This window comes from Melopsittacus undulatus, chromosome Z (genome assembly GCF_012275295.1).
Source record: "Melopsittacus undulatus isolate bMelUnd1 chromosome Z, bMelUnd1.mat.Z, whole genome shotgun sequence".
NCBI classification, from domain to species: domain Eukaryota; kingdom Metazoa; phylum Chordata; class Aves; order Psittaciformes; family Psittaculidae; genus Melopsittacus; species Melopsittacus undulatus.
In genome coordinates, this window is record NC_047557.1 from 101,413,490 (window position 1) to 101,427,213 (window position 13,724).

Here is a 13,724-nt window from a genome sequence, read left to right on the forward strand (position 1 = left end):
GGCAGAGCACCGGGAGAGCCTGCCATCACCGTTTAACAGGTTTACCCACTAATCAGGGATACCTTTAATGGTGTTGGCAGAAGACACCAGAAGCCTTGCATGGGGCAGGATGGGGCTGTGCATGCCTCACACTGGCCCCATCCCAGACTCTAGCCATGCTCCAGCTACACAATGGAACTTCCCATCCTGAGAGCCAGGATGCTGCAGCTCCTGGGATGGTGCCGTCAATCCGCACCATAGGAAGAGCCTGGAGTGCCCCTGTGCCCGTGCCCCCGTGCCCCGGCCTGCCTGTGTCACACGTGTGCCTGCCATTTCCTCAAATAAGCAGCTAATCTCCATCAATCATAATTTTGTGCAATTATCATAATAGGGCCATTTTGCACTTATCCTCGCCACGTGACGCAGGAGGCACTTACAGCTCTACTTCATGCCGAGTGTCTCCGAGCTGCTCCCATCCTCGGGGAGTCCCTATGGCAATTGCATCCCCAGGGGTAGATTTGTCCCTTGCTGCAGTGTGGCCAGTGTGAGCAGCAGATGCTCATGGGGACAGGATGCAGGCACAGGGGCTGTAGCAGGACCCTGTGCCATGGATTGTGCTCTCCAACCACTGCAGCAGCAGCACAAGGGTTAAACCCCAAAACAGGGACAGTTAATCCGGTTTCTCCCACCATATGGAACTGGCAGGCTCCCAGTTGTGCTGATGCCATGCGTGTGGTGGGGGGCACGGCCAGCAGCCCCAGCTCTGACCCCCCGACAGCCAATGGGGAACAGGTTAGGGGGGCTGGGAGGCCCAAGGGCTGTGGGTGGGAGATTAAGCACTGGCAGATGGATGGAGATCAGATATTTCACTCCACCTTGTTTACTATTCCCTGTTTAGCAGCAGCCAAGGACCCTGGCACAGGATCTGGTTCTGTCCCCCCTTGGGTTGGGTCAGGACAAGGCTGGTGACATGGTACCCACATCCATGGGGTGTCCCAGCAGGGATGGATGGGATCCTCTCTCGCTGCTCCCCATCCTCACCCCTAGCAGTGCCATGGAATCAGCTCCTGGTACCCCCATCCCATCCTCCCACAGAACAGGGACTTGCAGTGAGCACCAGCAGTGGTGCTCACCCTGAGCATCGAGCTCCCCTAACCCAGTGGTGTTTGTGGTGTTTACACCACCGTACTAATTACTGTCTTCTTTTAACACACACGGATGTTGCCACAAGTAAACTGTAATGTAATAAAAGCTTTCTGCTGGATCCATAATTAATCAGTGAGCTGTGTAAGGCAGGGGGCAGCAAGCAGAAAACCCTCCTGCTGGCATCATCTGTGGGGCTCGTACCTAGCTGGGAGGGAGGCAGGAAGCTGCGGTGGCCACATGGGGACAGCCCAGTGTCCTGGGGACCATGGCAGCATCCCCACGAGCCCAACAGGAGCCCATGGGCAGCCAAGACTGTGGTGTACCCACCTCTGCTGTTGTGGTGTCCAGCAGCCACAGGCACTGTGTGTTTTGCTCCCAGCTGTGGTGGCACATCTGGACTGACCCCTCTCTGATGCAGCATCCCTGGTATGGAGAGCAGGGCTGGGCACCGAGCAGCCACAAACCTGCTGCATAAACCATAACCTGCTCCACCAGCACTTGGCCATGCTTGGCACTGCCAGGGCATCTCCCTCCCTTCCACCCCCTGGGATGGATGGCAATGGCTGGGTGCTGCTCACAGCCAGGGCTGAGCATCATCTCCGGGGACGTGGTGGACTCCATATGGCCACTGGGCACCAGGTGCCGGCGCGGCAGAGGGTGGCTCGGGATGGACATCTGCTGTTCACACAGCCAGCTGGCCAGGCAGCCTGCAGGGCCAGGGGGGGAGCAGGGACCATCACCCCCCCAGGCTGGGTCCATGCACAGCCTGGAGGGGCTGTGGGCACAGAGGAGCATCCTCTGTCACAGCCCTATTGCCCCCATCCCATGCACCCTGTCCCCATCAGAGCCTGGACCACTGCAGGGATGATGTCCCTGCATGCAGCACCCCGCAGCTGGGGTTAATCCCTGCAGGGATGAGGGATGCTGGTGGCAGATGGCAAGAGCAAAAAGGAGAATGGAAAGAGGTGGTGGTGGGAACTGGGCACATCTGCACTGCAGCACATGGGCACACAGTGAGATGGGTGCTTGCTGGTGTCAGGGCAGCACAGAGCTGCTGAGGGTGCTGGGTTCCTATTGCAGCAGCGCTGAATGGAGGAGCTGTGCGATGGGGAAGCATGGAACAGGAGGGAGCTGTGCAACAGGGAGAGAGATGAGAGGGGGGAGCCATGCCATAGCCATACAATGGGGAGGGAGCTGTGCAACAGTCGTGCAGTGGGGAACTGAGCAATGGTGATGGTGCTGTGCAGCACAGAATGAGCCATGCAGGGGGAAGCAGCATCATGGGGGTGAGACTGTACAACAGGGAGGTAGCCTTGGGCAGCCATGCAATGGGGAGGGAGCTGTGCAAGAGGGAGCCGTGTGTTGGGAAGAGAGGAATGGGGAGCTGTGCATTGTGAAGATGTGGGACGGGAGGGAGCTGTGCTATGGGGTGATGCAATGGGGCAGGACAGAAACCTGCTGCGGGGCCTCTTCTTCATGCAGTGAGCTCTGCACCGGTGCCACTCACATTGCTCTTGCTCCTTGCTTTCCAACCTGGAAGAGCAATAGGGGCAATCCCTGCGATGCCTGTTCCCAGACATCCCACAGCACAGCGTCCGGCTGAGCCCCATCCCAGTATGGGATGTCCCTGCAGCCAGGATGGGGAGGCTGGGATGTGACTGGGATGGGAATGTGGTACTGCTGCTGCTGGGGAGGTACAGCTGAGCTGCAGTGTGCACCATGGTGACCCCAGGGTGTCTGTGTGTCCTGGAAGTCTGTGTGTTCACAGTGTCTGTGTGTCCGCAATGTGTGTCCACAGTGTCCGTGTGTCCCACAGTGTCTGTGTGTCCTGGGAAGTCTGTGCGTCCACAGTGTCTGCGTGTCCACAGTGTCTGTGTATCCACACTGTCCGTGTGTCCCAGAGTGTCTGTGTGTCCACAATGTCTGTGTGTCCACAGTGTCTGTGTGTCCACAGTGTCTGTGTCCCCACTGTCAGTGTGTCCCACAATGTCTGTGTGTCTACAGTGTCTGTGTGTCCACAATGTCTCTGTGTGTCCCACACTGTCCCTGTGTCCCACATTGTCTGTGTGTCCCACACTGTCTGTGTGTCCACAATGTCTGTGTGTCCCACAGTGTCTGTGCGTCCCACAGTGTTTGTGTGTCTACAATGTCTGTGTGTCTACAATGTCTGTGTGTCCCACAGTGTCCGTGTGTCCACACTGTCCCTGTGTCCCACAGTGTGTGTCCCACAATGTCCGTGTGTCCCACAATGTCTGTGTGTCCACGGTCTGTGTGTGTCTGTGTGTCCACAGGGTTTGTGTGTCCACAGTGTCTGTCTGTGTGTCCCGCTATGTCTGTCCCCCCCAGGAGTTCCCATGTACCCAGGAGTTCCCCGGGGCCACCCCTCCGCTGTACGAACCCACCGGTCTCACCTCGCCATCAGCCCCGCCCGTAGTGGGCGGTTTGGGGCCAAACCCCCCCAAAACGGCTGTGGTGGAGGGATGGGAACGTTGTGTCCCGGAACGCGGGGCCTCCGGGCTGCGTTTCCGCCGGAGCGCGTTCTCCGCCGGACCGGTCCCCCGGTGCGTGGGGCCGCCGCCAGGTGAGGCCCCGGCGGCGCTGCCTGTGAGCCCCTATGGGGCCGGAGGAGGTGTGGGGTGTGTGTGGGGGGGTCGTGTCCGGTGCCTTCATTGTGCTCCCGTTAACGGGAATAACCGAACCCTCCCGTTCCGGTGTGCGGAGGGACCTCGGCCCCGGCCCGGTGCATCCGGTTCTGTGCCTTGTGCGGGTTGGGGATCACGGGGAGCGGATTCCCGGCTGGAGCTGGGGGTGGCAGCGGGGCCGGGATGGAGGGAGGATACAGCCGGTCCTAGGGACAGGATCCCGTATCCACTGCGCTTCCCGGTGGGTTTATGGTGCTGGGAACCGGTGTGAGCCCCTCAGGCCATGGGAGCGGGGGGGGATTGAGCCTTGTCTTCAGACACTCATCCCTGCTGCCACCACCTTGTGCCCCACGGTCCTCTATGGCGAGCCCCATATTCAGGGTGCATATTCAGAGTGTGTGCTACCGGTTACCCCCGAGCAACAGGCAGGTAAAGCAAACAGCCCTTGTGCTGCCTGTTCCTGGGTGTCTGCAGCCTGCACACCCGCAGCCAACAGCAGCTCTCTGAAGGCCATAAATGCACGGGCCTGGCTGAAGGTGCCGCTGTTTATTGTTCCATAAATGTGGGCTGGTGCTGTGGGGAAAAGGGGATGATGTGAGGTTTGGAAGGCGCTGTTCGGAAGCAGCAGCTAACACCTGCTCTGGAGCCATATGGGGAGCAGGGAGTACGCCAAGTGCACTTAGCCACGCTGGCCCGGAGCACGGTGTGATCCTGGCAAGCGATTGCTTCCAATTAATGCCCTCTTAATGCCTGGGACATTAACATCTCGCCAGTGGGCTGGCCTTGGGCAAGGGCTGGAGGAGGTGGTTTGGTTTAGGGTATGTATGGTGTCAGCTCCTCGTGTTTTAGTCTCTGCAGAGCAATGGGAAGATGCCACGTGAGCTCTGTCATGACCTGCTTTGTTTTTTCCATCCTGATGGTGTATGTCATGAGTTCACATGGTTACCACGCTCCGGGTTTAAAACCTCTCTGTCCCCACAGATGTTTCCGCATGAAATAACAAGTTTCTTTTGCAGAAGCAGAAATTGAGGTCGATATGCAAAGAAAATACACACAGAGCCAGCATCTGGCTGCAGAAATGCTCTGAATCATAGAATCAGCCAGGTTGGAACAGACCTTTAAGATCATCAAGTCCAACCGTTACCCCAGGCCAAGGTGGATGGGAGAGCCTGTGGGGCTTGCAGGTACCTCTGTGCAGGAAAAAGCTGCTGTGTGTGGAGCCTGAGCTGTGTTAAGCTGTGTTCATCTCTTCCCGGTGTAGCTGCCAGTTGTCTATATCCTTTTGGTTCAGCTCCTCCCCATGGTGGGAAGCTGAGCTGGGAGGCTGTTGGTGTTGAGCTGCTCCACTAATAGGCACTTATAAGAAGTTCTGTAAAAAGGAATATCAAGTTGTTATTGCCAGTGTCAAGGAAGTGTCACGTACGTTGTTGTGGTGTGAAGTTGTCATCCTTTGACTGTCTCCTCTTGTCATAGCATCTCTTTGGGATTACTTCGGTGTTTAATAGCAGCCATTAGATAGGCCGTGCAGTAAATGTCTTCCTCTCCTGCCTCAGTCCTGTGCTTTCCTCACTGTTTGCCTGTTGGTGTTGATGGCAGCCTCTGTATGCAGAGGGTGCTTGTTCTTGCTGAGCTTGCAGCCAGAGGCCCAGGCTCTGTGCAGAGGGGTTTAGGGCTTTTCTCAAGTATCTCCTCAGTTCTCTTAGTTTATCAGTTCTTCCTATCATCTTTGGTATACCAGTGGTCTCCTCTGCAAAGTGTTTTTCTAGTCCCTGAGGCTCCTATCTGCTCTTGAGTTAGCTTCTTTCCCAATGTTGCTGTGAGATGATCCAGGTGGTATCCAATATGATGACATGAAACTTTCCCTTTGAAAGGAGAGGGATAACAAAAAGACGGGTAAAGCACAAACTGCTTGTGCTTCTCACCAATTATCACAAAAGCTTTTTGTCTAGCTTCTCCCATGAGCAGATGGGTTGATGTCATTGTGCTGTCTAAGCACACAGAATGGGTGACGTTTGTGCCAGCTGATGATCTTCCTGTAAAGCCTTTACTGGTGCTGGTACTCCTCAGCATTCCACTTTGGAGATTTAAATGCCCCTGTGCATCATGTCACTTGTCTTGCTACATCCAGGTTGGGGTAATGGTTGTGCTGGGCTCAGACCAAGCTCTGGTTGCCCAAGTGGAGCCTGGTGCCATGTCTAAACTTGTCCTCATGCTCTTCCCAGCTCCAGGCACTGTTGGTGCTTTCACAAGTGCTGTACCAAGCCCTGAAGTCAGTGTGTGTGTGGCTGTGCTTTCCTGCTGCTGTTTGCTGGGAAAACCAGCTGCTCCTTGTGGACAGGGCTCCTGCTGCCTGTGCCTGATCGGGAGCTGTTAACCACTTGGTCTGTCATGTAAGAAAGCTTCTGAGCTGAAGCAGTGTTTGTGATGGATGACCTGTCAGGTGGGAGGCTTTGCATGCTTTCCTGTACTTAGATGTGCTAATGCTTGAAGGAAAGCTTGTGCAGGAAACAATCCTCCACTGGCCTAAACCTCAGAGGTTTGGATTCTTGTTGCTTAACTCAAACCACAGAGCAAGGCTGCAGTTAATCAGAGTGGTGGAAAATGCAAACTGAGAGCTAGGTACCATTGTAGTTACTTGATTTCTTTAAATGCTGGTCCCACTGTGTTAGAATGGCACCTCAGGTAGCCCGTACTTAGTGTCCTACTATTACTGATCGATGAAAACTGTTTTATAATTGAAGTATGACTGCTTTTTAGGGACATGGAGGCTTCATAGGGAAGGGACCCTTGTCTCCTGTTCCATCTGGGTAGGGCCTAGTGCACTGGGAATGCAGCAGTCTGAAGCATAAACATTAATAATACAGTGGGTATTATTCAAATGAAGGCTGCCACTTTTCCTTTGTTGGAATAACACCCTGGGTAATTGCTGCACATACTTATCTGTTCCTATAATTGCTTTCTGCAGAATCACTTCAAAACAGGCAGTGCTGGCAGGATGCTGGTCTCCCTGCTCTTCCCCTTTCGCTGCCTCATCCGGGACTTGCCCCATTGCAGATGGGGGCTGCATGGGCAGAAGAGGTCTGTCTGTCCCCACAGGGGTCTGCAAACTGCACGGGCATCCTGCAGCAGTGATGTTACCCCTGTCTTCACCAGGGCTTTGGCTTTTGGTGATAAAACTGCCATCATTGACCAAAACGGTGAGCACACTTACAGGGACCTTCTCAGCCAGAGTCTGCGCTTGTCCCAGGAGATCTGTAGAGCTCTGGAGTGCTCCAGCAGGGACTTGAAGGAAGAGAGGATCTCATTTTTGTGTCCCAATGATGCCTCGTATGTGGTGGCCCAGTGGGCTTCCTGGATAAGTGGGGGCATAGCAGTGCCCCTTTACAAGAAGCACCCCGCACGGGAACTGGAGTATGTGATTCAGGACTCACAGAGCGCTCTAGTCATCGCAGCAGAGGAGTATGTGGGGAAAATAGCACCTACTGCTGAGAAGCTTGGAGTCCCTGTTCTGCCACTTCTTAAGTCTCATAGTGATGGATCAGCAACTCATGCCCCAGTGGAGGAGGGTCCCCTGACAGCCTGCTCCTCGTGGAAAGACAGAGGAGCCATGATCATCTACACTAGTGGGACAACAGGAAGACCAAAAGGCGTCCTCAGCACCCATGCGAATGTGCAAGCTGTGGTGAGTGCTGCTTTCCCTCTGCAGAGCTCGTGGTACTTTGCAGAGGTCTTGGCCTTCAGAGGTGTTTTGTTGATTGGAAACCCCAGAGCACAACACATTTTAGCAGAGCTGAATTTCTACACAGCCTGTGGGGCTGTGTCTTGAAAGTCCTCAGCACGTTTTAAGGTGAACACAGAAAAATGAGGACCTAAATCTTGTCCTTTTGCTATTGCTGTTCTGCAGCTGTAGCTGGGGCAGATGGACTCTCTCACTGCTTTCCTGGAAAGCACAAGGAGTGAGACCTGTTTTAAAAAGACTGCTTTCTTTGCAGTTTGCTTTTCTTCACCATGACTAGGAAAGAATCTTTGCCCCTGTTTGGAATATATTAGCCCAGTACAGTACCGTGTGAAATCTGTGCATTATTCAGCTATATATCCCCAAGGCAAAAAATCCATTAGCTCTCTGAGCCAAAAGGAATTAAAAGTTTGAATGAGCCTGCTGACTACCTCACCAGTTGGTTATCACTGCCTGCAACGGATAGACTCATGCCATTAGGGAAAAAGGGCAGGGAATACAGCATGCCTTACAGATACCTCCCAAGAGCTTACGTTGTTCTGGGTGCTCAGATACTGCAGTGTCGGGAGTGGAATGAAAGCTTTGATGGATAGAGCCAGGGCTTGGCTATATTGGGCAAAGAATCTCTTCCCTTACAAATATGCTGATCATCTGGGAGGTGGCCTGAGCAGTCACCATCTTTTGTGCTGTCTTGCAGAAAGCCTAAAATCTGCTCCCTGCATGTGAATGACATGACTAAATTCCACTGTTCAAATGCTTTATTATTTTTAGATGGCTGGAAATAAGCTTTCCAGTTGCTAATGCTGGGCTCTGAAAGCCATTGTTTACCCAGAATCCTTAAGTCTAACACTTTAGATAATCATCCTTTCACAGTATTTTAAAATATATACTCTATGTAATAGTAGTATATTGATAGACCCAATATTCTGTATACTAATGTGAAGCCTACTACAGACAGTGATTTTCTGCTCCTATTGACTATCCCTTACAGGTGCCAAAAGCCTGGTGTCATTGGTGTCCAAATTATATCAACACAGGTCTGAGAAAATTAGGGGGTTTATTGTTATTTCTGCCAACCCTGCAAGTGCAGCAGCAGGCTAGTAATTGTGTAGGCCCTGCTTAAAATCACTGTTGACTATTTCTCAGCAATGAGGAAGGACTTAGATATACGTGAAGACATGTACTGACAAGATGCAGAAGGTTTTCCTCTTGTATTTTACTCTTATGGTGGGAATTTTGCTTGTGCTGACTCTAAAGGAAAGATTTTTGTGCCCAGACATCATTCCAGGGGGTCTTGGATTTCTGCTGCCAACTGTGCCCAGGGGATGTGGGGCCTGGATACCTCAGGCTTTTCAAACCAGTGAGGGTCTTTCCTCCTGCCCTAACACTGTGTTGTATGTTTGTTTTTTGCTGCAGACCACAGGGCTTGTTGAGAAATGGGAGTGGAGGAAGGAGGATGTTATTCTGCACGTGCTGCCTTTACATCATGTCCACGGGGTGATCAATAAGCTCCTCTGTCCTCTCTGGGTGGGAGCGACATGCATCATGCTACCCGAATTCAGTGCACAGATGGTAAGCCTGGAGGGATGGCATGTTGTCTTTGAAATTCAGCAGCAAGACCCCATGCATTGTAATTAGAGCAACTTTGGAAATAAGTTCTTAAGAATTCCAGCTTCTTTAGCCACTGGTTGCATGTGGGCCACAAGCTGCCTGTTAAAAAGTGGGTTTAGTTGGACACAGTCTGGGGTAAACGTGCTCTTCTGGAGGCTGCAACTTGTTTAAGTGTGACATACATAATCATAATGCTGTGTTGTCCTTTCTCATGATGCTGAGAATCTCTCACTGAAGGTGGGTCCTTCTATGTACATACCAAGAATATATGCACCTAGAATAAGGGTTGTTAAATTCTCTAGTACCAGGAAAGGTGAAAATACTGGATTTTTCTCGTTCTTGTTAGTGGTGTGCTGCTTGAAGATGTGCTGCTTGTTGGCATCTTTAGTAGCTTGTGTTTTTCTCTTCCAATCATTTGTCCTTGGTGTTTTGTATTATGTTACATGACAGAACATAGGCTTTGCAGTTTATTGCAGCCCAGGTAAGAGAAGTGCTTTTACTTATCACTTGCATGGAAACATTGCTCTTTCTCTGCAGAAAGCAATTGTTAACAGATCTGTTGTTTTAGATTCAGTGGTATGAGGGAGAGCTTGCAAATTGAGAGCTTCTTGCAGCCTTACAGGAAAGGTGGCAGGAAGGAAACCTTACTTCAGTGCAATAGAGACACACTCATACTGGTGTTTTCTGGCTGAACCAGTGCCAGTGCTCTGCTTCTCAGCTTACTGGCTGTGGTGGCAGAGAGCTGACCTAAAGAGAAGAATAAAGGGACTAGAAGCAGGGCAACCAACAGTAAGGTAGAACAGTTTCAACAGTTACCAGTCCTTGTGGTCCTGTCCTGCTCATCTACATCTTCCACTGTCATGTGTTGTGTGGGAGACATTGAAGTCTGCAGTGTTACTGTTAAGAGAGCAATTGGCATTTTGGGTGCTGCTGCCACCTCATAGTGGAAAAGGAAGTGTGTGCTGTCAGCACAGAACTCCCTGGGAAGGTGAAAAGAGTCTGTCAGGCCTGTGCTTTGTAATTAAACAGGCTGCTTTACTTGTTTATATTTATCCATGTTCTGAGTGGCCTTGTCACACTGAAAGGACAAAGTGCAAAGGTGTGGGTTACAACCGGAAGACTGACTGTGCTGCTGTTGGGTGAGGGTGAGTTTGGTCTCCTATGTTCGAGCTCCTGATTGCAGGACTGTGTGATTCTTCATTGCTTATTTCTGTTGCTTAGAGAAGCAACCACAGAAAATGCACGCTTCCTTTCTTGTTTCAAGATGGCCCTGACACCTCAACACCCACTTGCTGTCTGAGCACTGATCCTTTGGGGGTGAGGAGCCCCGTAATCCTGGAGTGGCAGCTCTGCAGTTGCATTTCCAGAGTAAATAGATAGGATGCTGTAGAAGAAGGCAGGAATGCCCCCTGGCAGCTGTAGCCAGTGCTGTCTCCTTGATGGTCACTGCCAGATTGTCTTTCCCTATCTTTAGGGTGTCACCCCAAAAGCTCCAGGTGCAGCAAGGGATGTGTGCCCCACCAGATCTGGAGCTTGGTGATGCTGGTGATGGTGCTGGTAGCCTGGAAGCAAATCCAAGCCCTCTGGAGGGCGCGTTTCTCCACATCCTGTGCCACCGGTGATTGATTGTCCCTTACACCCTTGTGTTTTTCTCTGCTCTCTCCCCGACATCTGCAAATCAATGAGCTGACGTTGAAGGATGGGTTCAGGTGCCGGGGAGCAGGACACCCTGCCTGCCTCCTCTGATCAAAGCTCTCCCCCGGACTTGACAACCAAGGGCAGGCGAGGACAGTGCTGGAGGCATCTGGTTGACCCTGGAGGTTGAACTTGGGCAGGGAGGTCAGCATGGCAAGTGTGCCTGCCGTGGCCAGCGCTGTGCTGAGGGCTCTCAGGTGCACATGGGCATTGAAGGATGCCATTTGCCTTTCTATTTTCTTTTTCCTTATTCCCTTTATTTTTCCAAGGGCCTCCCCTGGGAGCTGAAAGTGGTTTGATCGACACTACAAAGAAAGCACATGAGGGTAAATAAGGCTTTCTTGTGGAGTTTAATGCAAGCTGCCTTTCAGTTCCAGTCTATTTTCACCAGCTGTTTACAAAATGCCCTTTGCTACTGAAATCAGCTTTCAGAAAAGCAGTGGAGTTTCGGTGGAGGATTTTTGCAGAAGGAGCCTGAGTCTTGCTGCGTGCTGCTTTTCTTTTCCCTTCACTGCACCTTGAGAAAGCAGCCAATTATAGTGTGATATAAAGAAACTCGAATGGCAGCTAAAACACTTGACAGGCTGATCAAAACAAGGCTAGGAACTTACTCTCAACCTGCTGCAGACATATTTAGCCTTGAGTGATACTGGCAAAGGTTCAAGAGAAACCGCAGCAGCATGCCCAATGTGTGTTTGGTTTCTAATCACTAACACTTCATTATACAAAATAAATACTTTATTATTACAGTGTTTATTAAATTACATAATTTGCGGCGTGCCTTATAGTCATGGATGCAGATGCTGGTCTGGTTTCAGTGGTAATAATGTTCATTTTTTTCCTTAGTTAAAGACATTTCAAGCCCCGGACCAAGGTTTGCTTGTTGCTCCCTGTGGTGCAGTGTTAGGAGGTGGCATCTTTCAGGCCCTTCCATCTGCTTTTGGTAGCTGTCCAAGGAAAGGTTAAAAATCAAGACTGGAGTAACCCCAGTGTCCTGACCAACATCCACTTTCTTACTAAAACAGCATCTGATGTCTGCAGCTGCATGCAAGCTACTGCTGAGGCCACAAGGGCTCATTAAAGTGTATTGGGATGCCTCAAGCATGAAAGTTACTGCATAAAATCAGGCTCTTTTTATTAAATGAGGACATCCATTACTTTGCACTAGCTACTGTACCTGTTATAATTCACTTTATAGCACCATCTGTTAAGACTGTCTTGCTTAAGCTTTTCGTAGCATCATTTTATTGTAAGTTATTAAAAAATATGGCTGCATCTATTAATCATTTATTAATAAAGGGTTTATTAATGGGTCCTTAATTTCCAGTGTTACGGTCTACTCGTATGTGACATGTTAATTCCTCTGGTCTGTGTACTCCTCGGGGGGCAGTGTGTCTTCCCAGGGACCCCTTCCTGGGCTGCTGCCTGCAGTCCTGCCTGGAGACAATGGGAGCAGCACCCAGCATTCCTGCTTGTGCTTTGGAATGCTTGGGAATGCCAACGCTGACTGTGGGGGGGAGACATTTCAGTGCTGTTGTGGGCATGTGGACTTGGAACAGGCATGAGAACAGCAGTGAGCCTGAAAGTGTGTTCCTGCTGGCAGCTGTGTGGGGCAAGGGTGGCTCTGATGTTGGTTTTGGGTCTTCTTTCTTCAAGAGTGAGAACTGAGAGGGCAGAAACTTCCTTCCGAGCCAGAGCAGGCTCTGCAGCATAAGTATCCCTAATCCTCCCATCATTTCTTCAAGCTGAGTTTTTACTTCTCCAGCTGCACTGTCCCTGTTTGCAGGCAAGCAGCATTTCCCAGCTGCTTCTGAACCTGTTTAAAATGCCTGCTTTTTTGCTTATGCAGGAACAGAAAATTTAAAGATGCTGCATTTGTACATTTTTTGTGCAAATTGGTGGACAGAGAAGACATTAATGCCTCTGCTTAAGGAAGGAATGCAAGGTGAGCCTCCTCCTCCTGGCCTTTTGAAGGCCCCTGTGAGCACTGGGTTTGCACCAAGCAGGCACTACAGAATCCTTCCCTAGTGGCTCCCTCTTTCCATCTCCCTTCCCTTCATCAATTCAGTGATGGCCACTAAGACTGAGCACACCCTGTGGTGTGACTGTTAGTCGATGGGAATGTCAGTGAGGTTGGAGAGATAGACCCAGGGGAAGCCAGGCATCCTCTGTGCCTGTGCTCTTGCTGTGACAATCACACATTGATGGTCCCATTCCAGACAGACACCCTGTGGACAGGAGCCTTTCACAGTGAGTCCTGAGGTCAGTGTTTGGCTGAAGTGGATCCACTCTGAGTTTGAACAGTGGGAACAGCTTCTCTTTGCCTTGGACCACCTCTGATCTTGCCTCAAGATGTTCTAATAGCAAAAGGCTCCTTGTCAGCATTTCATATTGATAAACATGAGATCAGATCCCAGGAGGTCTTTTAGTCTTAAGTGTGGAGTAGGAAATAGAAGTGTTCAGAAACATGAAGGAAAAAAACTTGCTCTGATGAGTGCTGGGGAAAGCATATAGAAATCTCAGCTCTGTGTGACCTAGTTGTGGAGTGTTCTGCCTGCTTGGCTCTGCTGGGCAGGTTTTGAGCTGTGGTGAGCTGCCTGCAGAATGACAACACAGTCTGTGCCCTGCAACGGCTTCCATGATAAATATGCCAAGATGCAGATTTACTGCCCTGAAGTTCCAAAAGGAGCTGTTGTTTTGGTGCCAGCGTTACTGCATGTCTGACTTAAGGTGCCTCCGAGGATCAAGCCCTCTAAAAATCATACTCGGTTTTATAATGTCACACACAAAGCCATCAAAATTGTTAAGCTTATTTGGATCCTGCTTCTAGGGAGATGGGAATGATGGGTGCCCAAAGCTAGCATGTGATTTGGGACTATCTGTGAGTGTGCTGTCACCTGTGGCAGCTTTTCCCC

The 13,724-nt window shown here is 51.0% G+C and overlaps 1 protein-coding gene across 1 annotated transcript in view; it reads left to right on the top strand.

Moving 5' to 3' along the window:
• Window positions 1-4,813: 4,813 nt before the first annotated feature.
• Window positions 4,814-13,724, top strand: part of ACSF3 (acyl-CoA synthetase family member 3) — a 61,716-nt gene continuing 52,805 nt past the window's right edge. The window contains exons 1-3 of the mRNA XM_005142081.3: window positions 4,814-4,951; window positions 6,733-7,449; window positions 8,920-9,075. Of these exons, the coding sequence (XP_005142138.2) occupies window positions 6,763-7,449; window positions 8,920-9,075 (843 nt within the window). The 5' untranslated portion in view covers window positions 4,814-4,951; window positions 6,733-6,762. The remainder of the gene's footprint in view (window positions 4,952-6,732; window positions 7,450-8,919; window positions 9,076-13,724) is intronic.